The sequence below is a fragment of the Dendropsophus ebraccatus genome, chromosome 10 (assembly GCF_027789765.1).
Source record: "Dendropsophus ebraccatus isolate aDenEbr1 chromosome 10, aDenEbr1.pat, whole genome shotgun sequence".
Lineage (NCBI taxonomy): Eukaryota > Metazoa > Chordata > Amphibia > Anura > Hylidae > Dendropsophus > Dendropsophus ebraccatus.
Genome location: NC_091463.1, coordinates 8,018,890 through 8,033,268, shown reverse-complemented (window position 1 = coordinate 8,033,268; position 14,379 = coordinate 8,018,890). Strand labels below are relative to the sequence as shown.

The 14,379-nt window shown below is 50.8% G+C and overlaps 1 protein-coding gene across 2 annotated transcripts; it reads right to left on the bottom strand.

Annotated features, from left to right (window-relative positions):
- Positions 1-485: 485 nt before the first annotated feature.
- On the bottom strand, positions 486-11,689 carry UAP1L1 (UDP-N-acetylglucosamine pyrophosphorylase 1 like 1). Of its 2 annotated transcripts, none has more exons than XM_069943780.1 (9): positions 11,258-11,689; positions 7,086-7,290; positions 5,063-5,238; positions 4,317-4,489; positions 4,021-4,214; positions 3,735-3,875; positions 3,438-3,623; positions 2,641-2,707; positions 486-1,566 (listed from the first exon to the last, which is right to left on the bottom strand). In XM_069943780.1, the coding sequence occupies exons 1-9, from the start codon at positions 11,544-11,546 to the stop codon at positions 1,498-1,500; spliced, it is 1,500 nt and encodes a 499-aa protein (XP_069799881.1). In that variant the 5' UTR covers positions 11,547-11,689; the 3' UTR covers positions 486-1,497. The 2 variants fall into 2 exon arrangements, with proteins under 2 accessions (XP_069799881.1, XP_069799882.1); XM_069943781.1 differs by lacking the exon at positions 11,258-11,689 and adding an exon at positions 8,745-8,787.
- Between the last annotated feature and the right edge of the window lie 2,690 nt (positions 11,690-14,379).

The following is a 14,379-nucleotide window of genomic DNA, read 5'->3' as shown; positions in this document are numbered from 1 at the left end:
TGGGACTCCTACTGCTCTCCTACGGTATCTTCCAACGGTATATCCTAGATTTTCTCTTATTCTTTTACTCTTCTTGTTTGTTGCCCCTGTCCCTCCTATCTCCCCCTGTTAGTCCTTGTTTTGTCTTGTCTTGTGTCTTTATTGTGATTGGTTTGCTCACGACTGCCAGGGCATTCTCAGACAGATGCTGTGGTGATAAGCCATGACTGGTTCCCGGGCCCCTGCACCATACTTCGATATAATATGTCTTCCTTCCTACTCGGGCTGGGCAACTTGTTATATTATTGTATATGCTTTCTGCTTTGTACGATGCTACAGTGCTCTGCTGATGTGGAATGCGCTTTTCCAGCCTGCTGTGTTATATGTTTTTTTTTTTTTTTCTCTCTGTTGAAAACTCAATAAAAATTACAATTTAAAAAAAAAAAAAGAATGCCAGGACAAGTCAGGGGCACACAGGAGCACGGGATAGATCACAGTATTACATGTAAATATCTAAAGCTAGTCTTTATTTTGTGATTCTGGCCATCATTACTTATATTGACACTTATGAGGTTACAAAAAATTATAAAAACACACCGCCGGACTGGATATCAAGAATCAGCCTCCAGTTTATTATTGGATTCTAGGATCATGGTCTCCCAAGTACAGACAGGACAGGGTGAGTATTGGCGTCATTGATCTTCTGCCCAGCCTTTCCTATGACAATTGCGTATTACCGCCAGATCCCTCATCCCATCTGGGATTTGTAATGCCGATCAGGTGACCTCTTCTGATGTGTTGCCATCCACTTTGTGAAAGGGTAAACTTTTCCCTGTACCCCCAGGTTATTCATATTGGGGGGATCCAGATGCTGTATGGATACTGACAATGATGGCTGCAGCTTTGCCATTATCTCTTACACAACTTTATATAGCTGGTCTAGCGGCTACATAACAGCGAGATATAAAAGGGGCAAAGTCTGTCTCCCCTGATGTGCCGGCACCACATGGGTACAGAGAGCAGGCAGCCGCAGTGATATAGCATTTAAAGGGACCCTGTCATAGGGAAACAAATGACACATTCCCTGATCAAGCTGAACTGGTATGATTGAGTCTGAATCTAAAACTATTATCTGGGAGCTCCTGTATATGGACTGAGGGGAGGAGCTCCAGTAAGGAGGAGGAGTCTAGGGGTGGCCCTTGAAAGGAGAAGCAAAAACACTAAAACTATCTCTTCCTAAAACCTGGGCGATAGCAATACAACACCAAGGTATTCAGATGAGTCATTATTTGTCCTAAAATGCATATCCTGTGACCTCTATGCGGCTGATGTCCAGCGTCAACAGCAAGAACGGCGACAGCCTCCATTTTTGGTTTAATCTCTTGTAGTAATCTGCAGATGCACATGGCAGGGATTCAAAGTCCTCCCGCTCCGTGTGGTGGGACTATAAGGCACATTGGGGTCTGGAGAGGTAATGAGGGTGCAGGTCCTTATACTCCATGCAGGGATCAGCCCCTCCTATACCCTCTGGACGTCCAGTATGAAGGGCGATGAGAGGTCTTTGTTACTCAGATGGACATCTAAGCCCTGCAAGAGGAACAGATAGAAGATGCGTCATATTCAGGAGAGAGGGGAAAGATCTGGACAAATCCCCCAAATCTGTAAAAACTAAGAACATGATACTAAAGATATAATATATTGTTACCATTCTATGTTCTATGTTACACTATGGGGCCCCTGGGCCTGAGTATACCGAGGACCTTACAGCAGAGACGCTAGTGGAGTGCTAAGGAGCTGCGGGTCCCCATGGCCTCCACCAGAGGCCGCACAGTAGTGTTTCTCTGTTCTGATCTGTCTACATCTCTGTGATTACCCTATAACTCCACCAGGGGGCAGGCAATCTTTATTTTTCATCACAAGCCAATGTAAAGCTGATTTCACGCACAATTTTGGGAGAGTAAATTATCAATTAGTTTTTACTTTTTCTAAGCACTTTAAATGCATACGATGCCAGAAAAACGTACAAAAACACCCAAAAGCAGGCATGAAAATGCACCAAAAAGGCACAAAAAGGATTTCTGAACAGAGCTTGAGGTCTTATCTTTCCTACAATTTGTAGTTTTTATTGGTAATATTTCTTTTTTTCTCTCTAATAGTTAAGATTTTGAGAAGAAAAAACAGTTATGTTTATCATAGTTAATAGGTTTACGAAATGTAATATTTGTGGAGAAAATATTGTATTTATCCTCTTCGGGACCTTGCAAAAGTAATGGCTTATACCAGGGATAGGGAACCTTTGGCCCTCCAGCAGTTAAAAAACTACAATTCCCATCATGCCTGGAGAGCTAATGCTTTGGCTGCCCAGGCATGATGGGATTTGTAGTTTTGCAACAGCTGGAGGGCCGAAGGTTCCCCATCCCTGATCTAGAGGGTTAAACAGCCGTAACAGTTATCCACCTTCCCATCTTCTGAGCGCAGATATCGGCTGTATCCCGACCATACTTCCCATGATGCTTATATCGGTCAGGGAGATTGTCTTTGATGTTCTTTTTCTCAAACCACCAGAAAGATATTAGGACTTTGGTTGAATCAGGTGGTAAGTATACGGCTAGCACCACAAACCTTTCTGTCTATCCGTGGCTTTATTCACACATCACTCACCTCCCCAAAATAAGAGATCAAAGGGGAAATCTCGCAGACTGCCGGGGGCTCCTCCACTTCTGGATCCCTACAAAGAGAAAGATGTGCAATAAGGCCTTATTCACATGTCTGGAAGATTTATCCAGGTATTGGGAATGGGCACCCCTCATTATTTTCATAAAGGGTGTCCCCATTTAGGAAAATAGTTCAGGAAATTATAGATCCTGTAGTTTTTTTGTCTAGACAGCTCCGGGTGCACATCCAGAAAGTGACTGGATTCCATATGTGTTGCTTAGCGTATGTTAAACTCCCCCTCCCTGCCCAGTCATCAAGGGGAGCGTGGATAACAGCAGTGAGGGGGGGGCAGGGACTGAAGGACTCTAAGCCCGCCTTAGTGACACTATCTGCAACTGATGGGGCCAATATCCTCACACAGGAAAACTGCAGTGACAGTATCACTTTACCTGTATGCCCTCCTATTGATTAGGAGTGCAAACGGTTAAACGTGGCTGTGTTTCCCCACCATGTCAATCACTCAAAGGCAGCATTATACCACGGACCACAAGAGGCCGCTCTCTCCCCCTCGACACACACACAAGCAGAGTGAGAAGGGAGCAGAAGAGAGAAGCTGGACAGCACCAATCCAATGCAGCTGTGCAGCAAGCGATGAAATGCTGATGGTTTCCTGAAGCCTCCTGCAAGACTTCCTCATCAGTATTTCCTGACCATAAGAACTGACACAGACGTGTGAATGAGGCCTAAAGGTCGAGGGGCTGCAGTAAAAACCTTCAGCTCTGTATGACCCCCTCAGTACCTACCCAGAGTCCTCAGCTTTGGCCCGGCCATTGGCATCGGTGAACTTAGCTCCGGCCTTCAGAGCCCAGCGATAGTGCTGCCATAGAAGCGAGCGCCTCGCCGTAGTGGCGGTGTCCTTATCGGCCGTATCTGCGTTTTTTAATGGGGAGAACTCTTCCTCTCTCACAACTTCAAATGCCACAAAGTTCCTGTAAACAAAGAAAGTGGGGATCATCCATACTGCACCCCCTCCCTGTATACAGCACAGTGTCCGCTAGGTGCCCAGGGGGAGCCCTCTATATACAGGGAAGATCACTCACTTGGCAAACTGGAAGACGTCAAACACAAACTTCTCCATCTTGATTCCGTTTGGCCGCACTGGCTTCACTAGGTTACCCTCATCATCCACATACGGCACCTTCTTGATGGCTACGTGGTATCCCAGTTCCTGCTCTGACGTCCTGAGGGAAGACACACAATTTCAGTAAAAGAAACTAATGGTCAACATGGCAGTCTATAATGATGACTATATGTCAGCAGCTCTCCTCTTATCTATAGAACAGAGGCCACGTGGCTTCCGCTATGTACGCTGCACCCGGCACTGACCCGGCCACGTGTTTCAGGAAGTCCAGGGTGAAGAAATGATTGCAGATGTTGCCGGCATTATAGGTCAGGCTGTCATCTGGGTTGCGTTTCTCTGCGGTTTCTGGGCTGACCTCACTATACTCTACAACTTGATAGATGCCATCCACCTGGCACACAACGCCCACAGGCTCCAATGGATACGACTTCTCCACAACCTGAGGAATTACATGGGAAATGACACCTGTACATAAGGCAGTGACCCCAACATGTCACTCCTGTAACCCCATCAAGGACATGTCTATAACCTGGTCACTAACCTTGGCCCCGCAGTCAGCACCTTTGGAAACACAGAATCCCACAAACACAGGATCGGCCATCTTCACCAGTATATTGTCCACACAGTACACGTGTATATAGGAGATGCCTCGCGCCTCCATGTCCTCTAGAATACGGTTGTCCGCCAGGGCTCTGTACAGGCCGCCATTGCCATCTGGAAAGACACCAATGCTATGTATAACATACTTCATAATATGGATTAAAGGGGTACTCCGACCTGGGGGTATTTTTCAGCTATGGCCGGGGATGGGGTGGTTATGGACGGCGGAGGTCACTTACCTACCCCGTTCCAGCGCCGGATCCCGGATCGCGCCGCCCGGTACACCCGTTCCCTGGTGTGAGCTGTCGCATGAGACGTGATGTCTCAAGGCAGCTCGGCCATTCAGTGGCCGTAGGAAAGTCCTGCCTCGGCCGCTGAATGGCCGAGCTGCCTTGAGGCATCACGTCTCATGCGGCAGCTCACACCAGGAAGCGTCCGCGGGACAGGTGTACCTTGGGCGCGATCCGGCACTGGAACGGGGTAGGTAAGTGACCTCCGCCGTCCACGACCACCCCATCCCCGGCCATAGCTGAAAAATACCCCTGGGCCGGAGTACCCCTTTAATAATTGCTGAATAGACAATTGCTTCAGATATCGGGGTGAACATGGATGATGGATCCAGTGTAGGATAAGGACAGATTGGACACTCCGGCTAACCTCTCTACAGCCGTCTTCATCATGATTTACCTGGAGCCATAGCAACCTTGTCCTTCCTCTCCAAAATGGCCTTTCCATCAAACCCGACCGCAGGCAGCATCCTCTGCTCAAACATGATGACGTCCGCCTGGTCGATGCCGAAGAACTTGTGCTCCTCAAAGAACTTCTGTGTGGGGTTCAGGGTGAACTCGCTGGTCATGATGTACCTGGGGAGAGAGGAGATCTCGTACAGATGAAGGGGCGTCCAGAGGGCAAAACAGCATCCATGTATTGTAGAGATGCCCCATTACTTTGCAGAGCACCGAGTAATGGTTGACATCCCAGTGTGGGGTGCAAGAAGGGGAATGTGCAGAGTGGACAATCCCTTTAACCCCTTAAGGACCGGGCTAATTTTCGTTTTTTCCTCCTTGTGTATATAAGGCCATAGCACTTACATTTTTACACCTACGGACCCACATGAGCCCTTATTTTTTGCTCCACTAATTGTACTTTGCAATGACAGGCTGAATTCTTGCATAAAATATGCTGCGAAAGCAGAAAAAAATTATATGCGCATTGAAATTGAAAAAAAAATTGGCTCGTAAAAAAATAAAACCTTTTACAGAAAATAAACGTTCCTTAAAATCGCTCCATTCCCAGGCTTATAGCGCTTTTATCCTTTGGTCTATGGGGCTGTGTCAGGTGTCATTTTTTGAGCCATGATGTTTACTTTCTATCGGTACCTTGATTGCACACATTTTTTGTGCTGACGCAGTTTACCATGAGGGATCATGAATTAAATATATTAATATATCGGGCGATTACGCACGTAGCGATACCGGACATGTTTGTTTATTTATTTATTTTTATTTAGAAAAATGGGAAAAGGGGGGTGATTTGGACTTTTATTAGGGGAGGGGGTTATTAATAAAAACACTTTATTTTGTTTTCACTTACAGTAATTAGAAGCCCCCTGGGGGACTCCTATATACACAGCACTGATCCCCCTGGGGAACTTCTATATACACAGCACAATCCCCCTGGGGGACTTCTATATACACAGCACTGATCCCCCTGGGGAACTTCTATATACACAGCACAATCCCCCTGAGGGACTTCTATATACACAGCACTGATCCCCCTGGGGAACTTCTATATACACAGCACAATCCCCCTGGGGGACTTCTATATACACAGCACTGATCCCCCTGGGGGACTTCTATATACACAGCACTGATCCCCCTGGGGAACTTCTATATACACAGCACTGATCCCCCTGGGGGACTTCTATATACACAGCACTGATACCCCTGGGGGACTCCTATATACACAGCACTGATCCCCCTGGGGGACTTCTATGTACACAGCACAATCCCCCTGGGGGACTTCTATATACACAGCACTGATACCCCTGGGGGACTCCTATATACACAGCACTGATCCCCCTGGGGGACTTCTATGTACACAGCACTGATCCCCCTGGGGGACTTCTATATACACAGCACAATCCCCCTGGGGGACTCCTATATACACAGCACTGATCCCCCTGGGGGACTCCTATATACACAGCACTGATCCCTCTGGGGGACTTCTATATACACAGCACTCATCCCCCTGGGGGACTTCTATATACACAACACTGATCCCCCTGGGGGACTTCTATATACACAGCACTGATCCCCCTGGGGGACTTCTATATACACAGCACTGATCCCCCTGGGGGACTTCTATATACACAGCACTGATCCCCCTGGGGGACTTCTATATACACAGCACTGATCCCACTGGGGGACTTCTATATATACACAGCACTGATCCCACTGGGGGACTTCTATATACACAGCACTGATCCCCCCTGGGGAACTTCTATATACACAGCACTGATCCCCCTAGGGGCTCCTATATACACATGGCAACCGGGGACAGAGGGCTGCAGAGAGGGCTAACGTCAGGAGCCCTCTCTGATCCCCCTTAACGGCCGCATGAAGGGTACATCCGTCATGCGTCGTTAAGGGGTAATTCTTACTGACACATCCTGGTCACATTGTGGGAACCCCCCCATAGCCCCTCTCACCATGGCACCGTGCAGCGGGTAGAGTATTTCTCCGCAGCCAGCTGCTGCACACGTAGGATCCGCTCTGCCTGGATCTGGTACAGAGTCTTCCTGCTAGGGAGTCCCACACGATACATCCCCTTGGGGTACGTCACCCCGAGACGTGTGCCCTGACCCCCGGCCAACAGCAGGACGGCCACCTTGTTCTGTGAGATCTGGCGGTAACCTGTAAGACATAATAGTGATAGATCAATAGAACCATAGAGAGCACAACTGTATGTCCTCCGCCATCTCCCTGCAGTCTCCCTGCAGTGTGTACTAGTCAGGCATCCTATGATGTATATGTACAGTACACCAGCTCCTCCTCATGTGCCGCCATACTGCTGTACTAGTCAGGCATTCTATGATGTATATGTACAGTGTACAGTACACCAGCTCCTTCTCATGTGCCGCCATACAGCTGTACTAGTCAGGCATCCTACGATGTATATGTACAGTACACCAGCTCCTCCTCATGTGCCGCCATACTGCTGTACTAGTCAGGCATCCTATGATGTATATGTACAGTGTACAGTACACCAGCTCCTCCTCATTTGCCGCCATACTGCTGTACTAGTCAGGCATCCTATGATGTATATGTACAGTGTACAGTACACCAGCTCCTTCTCATGTGCCGCCATACAGCTGTACTAGTCAGGCATCCTACGATGTATATGTACAGTACACCAGCTCCTCCTCATGTGCCGCCATACTGCTGTACAGGTCAGTCGTACTATGATGTATATGTACAGTACACCAGCTCCTTCTCATGTGCCGCCATACAGCTGTACTAGTCAGGCATCCTACGATGTATATGTACAGTACACCAGCTCCTCCTCATGTGCCGCCATACTGCTGTACAGGTCAGTCGTACTATGATGTATATGTACAGTACACCAGCTCCTCCTCATGTGCCGCCATACTGCTGTACTAGTCAGGCGTCCTATGATGTATATGTACAGAGTACAGGGCACCAGCTCCTCCTCATGTGCCGCCATACTGCTGTACTAGTCAGGCGACCTATGAAGTATATATACAGTGTACAGGACACCAACTCCTCCTCATGTGCCGCCATACTGCTGTACTAGTCAGGCGTCCTATGATGTATATATACAGTGTACAGTACACCAGCTCCTCCTCATGTGCCGCCATGCTGCTGTACTAGTCAGGCGACCTATGAAGTATATATACAGTGTACAGTACACCAGCTCTTCCTCATGTGCCGCCATGCTGCTGTACTAGTCAGGCGTCCTATGATGTATATATACAGAGTACAGGGCACCAGCTCCTCCTCATGTGCCGCCATACTGCTGTACTAGTCAGGCGTCCTATGATGTATATATACAGAGTACAGGGCACCAGCTCCTCCTCATGTGCCGCCATACTGCTGTACTAGTCAGGCGTCCTATGATGTATATATACAGAGTACAGGGCACCAGCTCTTCCTGTAGCTGCAGGAACAATACCCGGATAGAACGAGAAGCGGCACATGACATGCAGCTCACATGACGCGGCCGGCTCGGGATCCTGCTTGTGAACCTTAACCCCGGCTGTAAACAAGACTGAGCTGCAATACCAGACACAACCCATACATAAGAGGGGCGCCATCCCTGGGCTAAAGACCCCTTTACTTCTCTTTACCCCCATGACTGCAATATACTCGGCCGTGCTGGCAGTCAGGGCATGCTGGGAGTTGTAGTTCCGTAGTTCACATCACAGCTGTGCTGGCGCCTTACTGCATGGTTACTTTATATATGGGCGGGTATAATGGTGTCGGTGCCCTGTGAGCTGGAGGCAGCTGGCACAGCGGGTACAAGGTCCCAGAGATAACAGCAGCGGATACAATGAGACAGGAGGTGACATGGGGGGATATGGGGGTGCACACTGAGCCGTACACAGGGAATATGGGGGTGCACACTGAGCCGTACACAGGGAATATGGGGGTGCACACTGATTCATACACAGGGAATATGGGGGTGCACACTGATCCGTACACAGGGAATATGGGGGTGCACACTGAGCCGTACAGAGGGAATATGGGGTTGCACACTGAGCCGTACACAGGAAATATGGGGGTGCACAGTGATCCGTACACAGGGGATATGGGGGTGCACACTGAGCCGTACACAGGGAATATGGGGGTGCACACTGATCCATACACAGGGAATATGGGGGTGCACACTGAGCCGTACACAGGGGATATGGGGGTGCACACTGATCCGTACACAGGGGATATCGGGATATGGGGGTGCACACTGATCCATACACGGAATATGGGGGTGCACACTGAGCCGTACACAGGGAATATGGGGGTGCACACTGATCCATACACAGGGAATATGGGGGTGCACACTGAGCCGTACAGAGGGAATATGGGGGTGCACACTGATCCATACACAGGGAATATGGGGGTGCACACTGATCCATACACAGGGGATATGGGGGTGCACACTGAGCCGTACAGAGGGAATATGGGGGTGCACACTGATCCATACACAGGGAATATGGGGGTGCACACTGAGCCGTACAAAGGAAATATGGGGGTGCAAACTGATCCGTACACAGGGAATATGGGGGTGCACACTGAGCCGTACAAAGGAAATATGGGGGTGCAAACTGATCCGTACACAGGGGATATGGGGGTGCACACTGAGCTGTACAGAGGGAATATGGGGGTGCACATTGATCCGTACACAGGGAATATGGGGGTGCACACTGATCCGTACACAGGGAATATGGGGGTGCACACTGAGCCGTACACAGGAAATATGGGGGTGCAAACTGATCCGTACACAGGGGATATGGGGGTGCACACTGAGCCGTACACAGGGAATATGGGGGTGCACACTGATCCGTACACGGGATATCGGGGTGCACACTGATCCATACACAGGGAATATGGGGGTGCACACTGATCCGTACACAGGGGATATGGGGGTGCACACTGATCCATACACAGGGGATATGGGGGTGCACACTGAGCCGTACACAGGGAATATGGGGGTGCACACTGATCCGTACACAGGGAATATGGGGGTGCACACTGATCCATACACAGGGAATATGGGGGTGCACACTGATCCGTACACAGGGGATATGGGGGTGCACACTGAGCCGTACACAGGGAATATGGGGGTGCACACTGAGCCGTACACAGGGAATATGGGGGTGCACACTGATCCGTACACAGGGAATATGGGGGTGCACACTGAGCCGTACAGAGGGAATATGGGGGTGCACACTGAGCCGTACACAGGGAATATGGGGGTGCACACTGATCCGTGTACAGGGGATATCGGGGTGCACACTGAGCCGTACACAGGGAATATGGGGGTGCACACTGATCCATACACAGGGAATATGGGGGTGCACACTGATCCGTACACAGCGAACATCACCCACCATCCTTCTCCCCCATCACTCGCCATCCTTCTCCCCCATCACTCGCCATCCTTCTCCCCCATCACTCGCCATCCTTCTCCCCCATCACTCGCCATCCTTCTCCCCCATCACTCGCCATCCTTCTCCCCCATCACTCGCCATCCTTCTCCCCCATCACTCGCCATCCTTCTCCCCCATCACTCGCCCTCCTTCTCCCCCATCACTCGCCATCCTTCTCCCGCATCACTCGCCATCCTTCTCCCGCATCACTCGCCATCCTTCTCCCGCATCACTCGCCATCCTTCTCCCCCATCACTCGCCATCCTTCTCCCCCATCACTCACCCTCCTTCTCCCCCATCACTCACCCTCCTCCTCCCCCATCACTCACCCTCCTCCTCCCCCATCACTCACCATCCTCCTCCCCCATCACTCACCATCCTTCTCCCCCATCACTCACCATCCTTCTCCCCATCACTCACCATCCTTCTCCCCCATCACTCACCCTCCTCCTCCCCCATCACTCACCCTCCTCCTCCCCCATCACTCACCCTCCTCCTCCCCCATCACTCACCATCCTTCTCCCCCATCACTCACCATCCTCCTCCCCCATCACTCACCCTCCTCCCCCATCACTCACCCTCCTCCCCCATCACTCACCGTCCTTCTCCCCCATCACTCACCGTCCTTCTCCCCCATCACTCACCCTCCTTCTCCCCCATCACTCACCCTCCTTCTCCCCCATCACTCACCATCCTTCTCCCCCATCACTCACCCTCGTCCTCCCAGGCGCTCAGCTCCCCCGGGGGGCTCCTCCGGACGCTGCCCAGGAACTCTGTGGGTACGGGGCTCATGCTGTGGTCCAGCCGCTGGGGGGCGCCGCTCTCCCGCACGTAGGCGTCCTGTGCCCGGCGGCAGTGCTCCCGCAGCTCCCGGGCGTCCAGCAGCTCCAGCTCCCGCAGCAGAGAGTCCCGCTCCCCGGAGCCCAGCTCATCCCAGAACCGCAGCAGCTGCTCCTGCCCGGCCTCCCGCAGCCTCCGCCGGATCTCCAGCTCACGCTCCATGGAGGGGACACCGGCCCGTTACTGCAGAGACCGGGAGACAGTGCGGAGCCCTCCGCGCCCGGTAACTATGGCGACCACAAGTTCACTCAGCACCTGAGGAGCCCTGACAGGGCGGCGGGACAGGCGGAGCTACCAGGGGGCGGGCCCAAAGGGGTCACATGACGCGCGGTCGCTATCTGAATTGGGCGGGAGTCTCGTGAGGTGACGGGGCTGCTGTGTATAGCGCTGTGAGGGGAGGCTGCACCTCTGTATACCGCTCACACTGTGCGGAGGGGCGGACACCGAGATGACATCTCCTACTGCCTCACCATGATAACAATACCTCATAATAGTGCCAACCACAGTGCCCTCATAATAGTGCCAACCACAGTGCCCTCATAATAGTGCCAACCACAGTGCCCTCATAATAGTGCCAAACACTGTGCCCTCATAATAGTGCCAACCACAGTGCCCTCATAATAGTGCCAACCACAGTGCCCCCTATAATAGTGCCAACCACTGTGCCCTCATAATAGTGCCAACCACAGTGCCCTCATAATAGTGCCAACCACAGTGCCCTCATAATAGTGCCAACCACAGTGCCCCCTATAATAGTGCCAATAACAGTGCCCTCATAATAGTGCCAACCACAGTGCCCTCATAATAGTGCCAACCACAGTGCCCTCATAATAGTGCCAACCACAGTGCCCTCATAATAGTGCCAACCACAGTGCCCTCATAACAGTGCCCTCATAATAGTGCCAACCACAGTGCCCCCTATAATAGTGCCAATAACAGTGCCCTCATAATAGTGCCAACCACAGTGCCCTCATAATAGTGCCAACCACAGTGCCCTCATAATAGTGCCAACCACAGTGCCCTCATAATAGTGCCAACCACAGTGCCCTCATAATAGTGCCAACCACAGTGCCCTCATAATAGTGCCAAACACTGTGCCCTCATAATAGTGCCAACCACAGTGCCCTCATAATAGTGCCAACCACAGTGCCCCCTATAATAGTGCCAACCACTGTGCCCTCATAATAGTGCCAACCACAGTGCCCTCATAATAGTGCCAACCACAGTGCCCTCATAACAGTGCCCTCATAATAGTGCCAACCACAGTGCCCCCTATAATAGTGCCAATAACAGTGCCCTCATAATAGCGCCAACCACAGTGCCCCCTATAATAGTGCCAATAACAGTGCCCTCATAATAGTGCCAACCACAGTGCCCTCATAATAGTGCCAACCACTGTGCCCTCATAATAGTGCCAACCACTGTGCCCTCATAATAGTGCCAACCACAGTGCCCCCTATAATAGTGACAACCACTGTGCCCTCATAACAGTGCCCTCATAATAGTGCCAAACACTGTGCCCTCATAATAGTGCCAACCACACTGCCCCCTATAATAGTGCCAACCACTGTGCCCTCATAATAGTGCCAACCACAGTGCCCCCTATAATAGTGCCAACCACACTGCCCCCTATAATAGTGCCAACCACAGTGCCCTCATAATAGTGCCAACCACAGTGCCCCCTATAATAGTGCCAACCACAGTGCCCCCTATAATAGTGCCAACCACACTGCCCCCTATAATAGTGCCAACCACTGTGCCCTCTATAATAGTGCCAACCACTGTGCCCTCATAATAGTGCCAACCACAATGCCCCCTATAATAGTGCCAACCACTGTGCCCTCATAATAGTGCCAACCACAGTGCCCTCATAATAGTGCCAACCACTGTGCCCTCATAATAGTGCCAACCACAGTGCCCCCTATAATAGTGCCAACCACAGTGCCCTCTATAATAGTGCAAACCACAGTGCCCTCATAATAGTGCCAACCACAGTGCCCCCTATAATAGTGACAACCACTGTGCCCTCATAACAGTGCCCTCATAATAGTGCCAAACACTGTGCCCTCATAATAGTGCCAACCACAGTGCCCTCATAATAGTGCCAACCACAGTGCCCCCTATAATAGTGACAACCACAGTGCCCTCATAATAGTGCCAACCACTGTGCCCTCATAATAGTGCCAAACACTGTGCCCTCATAATAGTGCCAACCACAGTGCCCTCATAACAGAGTGAACTACAGTGCCCTCATAGTAGTGCCAACCACAGTGCCCTCATAATAGTGCCAGCCACAGTGCCCCCTAAAACAGCGCCAACCACAGTGCCCCCTATAATAGTGCCAACCACAGTGCCCTCTATAATAGTGCCAACCACAGTGCCCCCTAAAACAGCGCCAACCACAGTGCCCCTATAATAGTGCCAACCACAGTGCCCTCATAATAGTGTCAACCACAGTGTCCCCTATAATAGTGCCAACCACAGTGCCCCCTATAATAGTGCCAACCACAGTGCCCCCTATAATAGTGCCAACCACAGTGCCCCCTATAATAGTGCCAACCACAGTGCCCCCTATAATAGTGCTAACCACAGTGCCCCCTATAATAGTGTTAACCACAGTGCCCCTATAATAGTGCCAACCACAGTGCCCCTATAATAGTGCCAACCACAGTGCCATCATAACACTGTTAGTCACAGTACTTTCCCTCATAATTGTGTCAGCTACAGTGCCCCCATAACAATGTCCAACCTCATAACAATACCAACCACAGTGCCCCTATAACAGCCAGCCACAATATCCATCCTCATAACAGCGCCAACCACAGTGCCCTCATAATAGTGCCAACCACAGTGTCCTCGTAATGGTGTCAGCCACAGTGTCCTCGTAATGGTGTCAGCCACAGTGCCCCCTATAACACTGTCCACCTCATAACATTTCCAGCCAGTGCCTCATAACAGTGCCAACCACAGTGCCCCTACAACAGTGCCAACCACA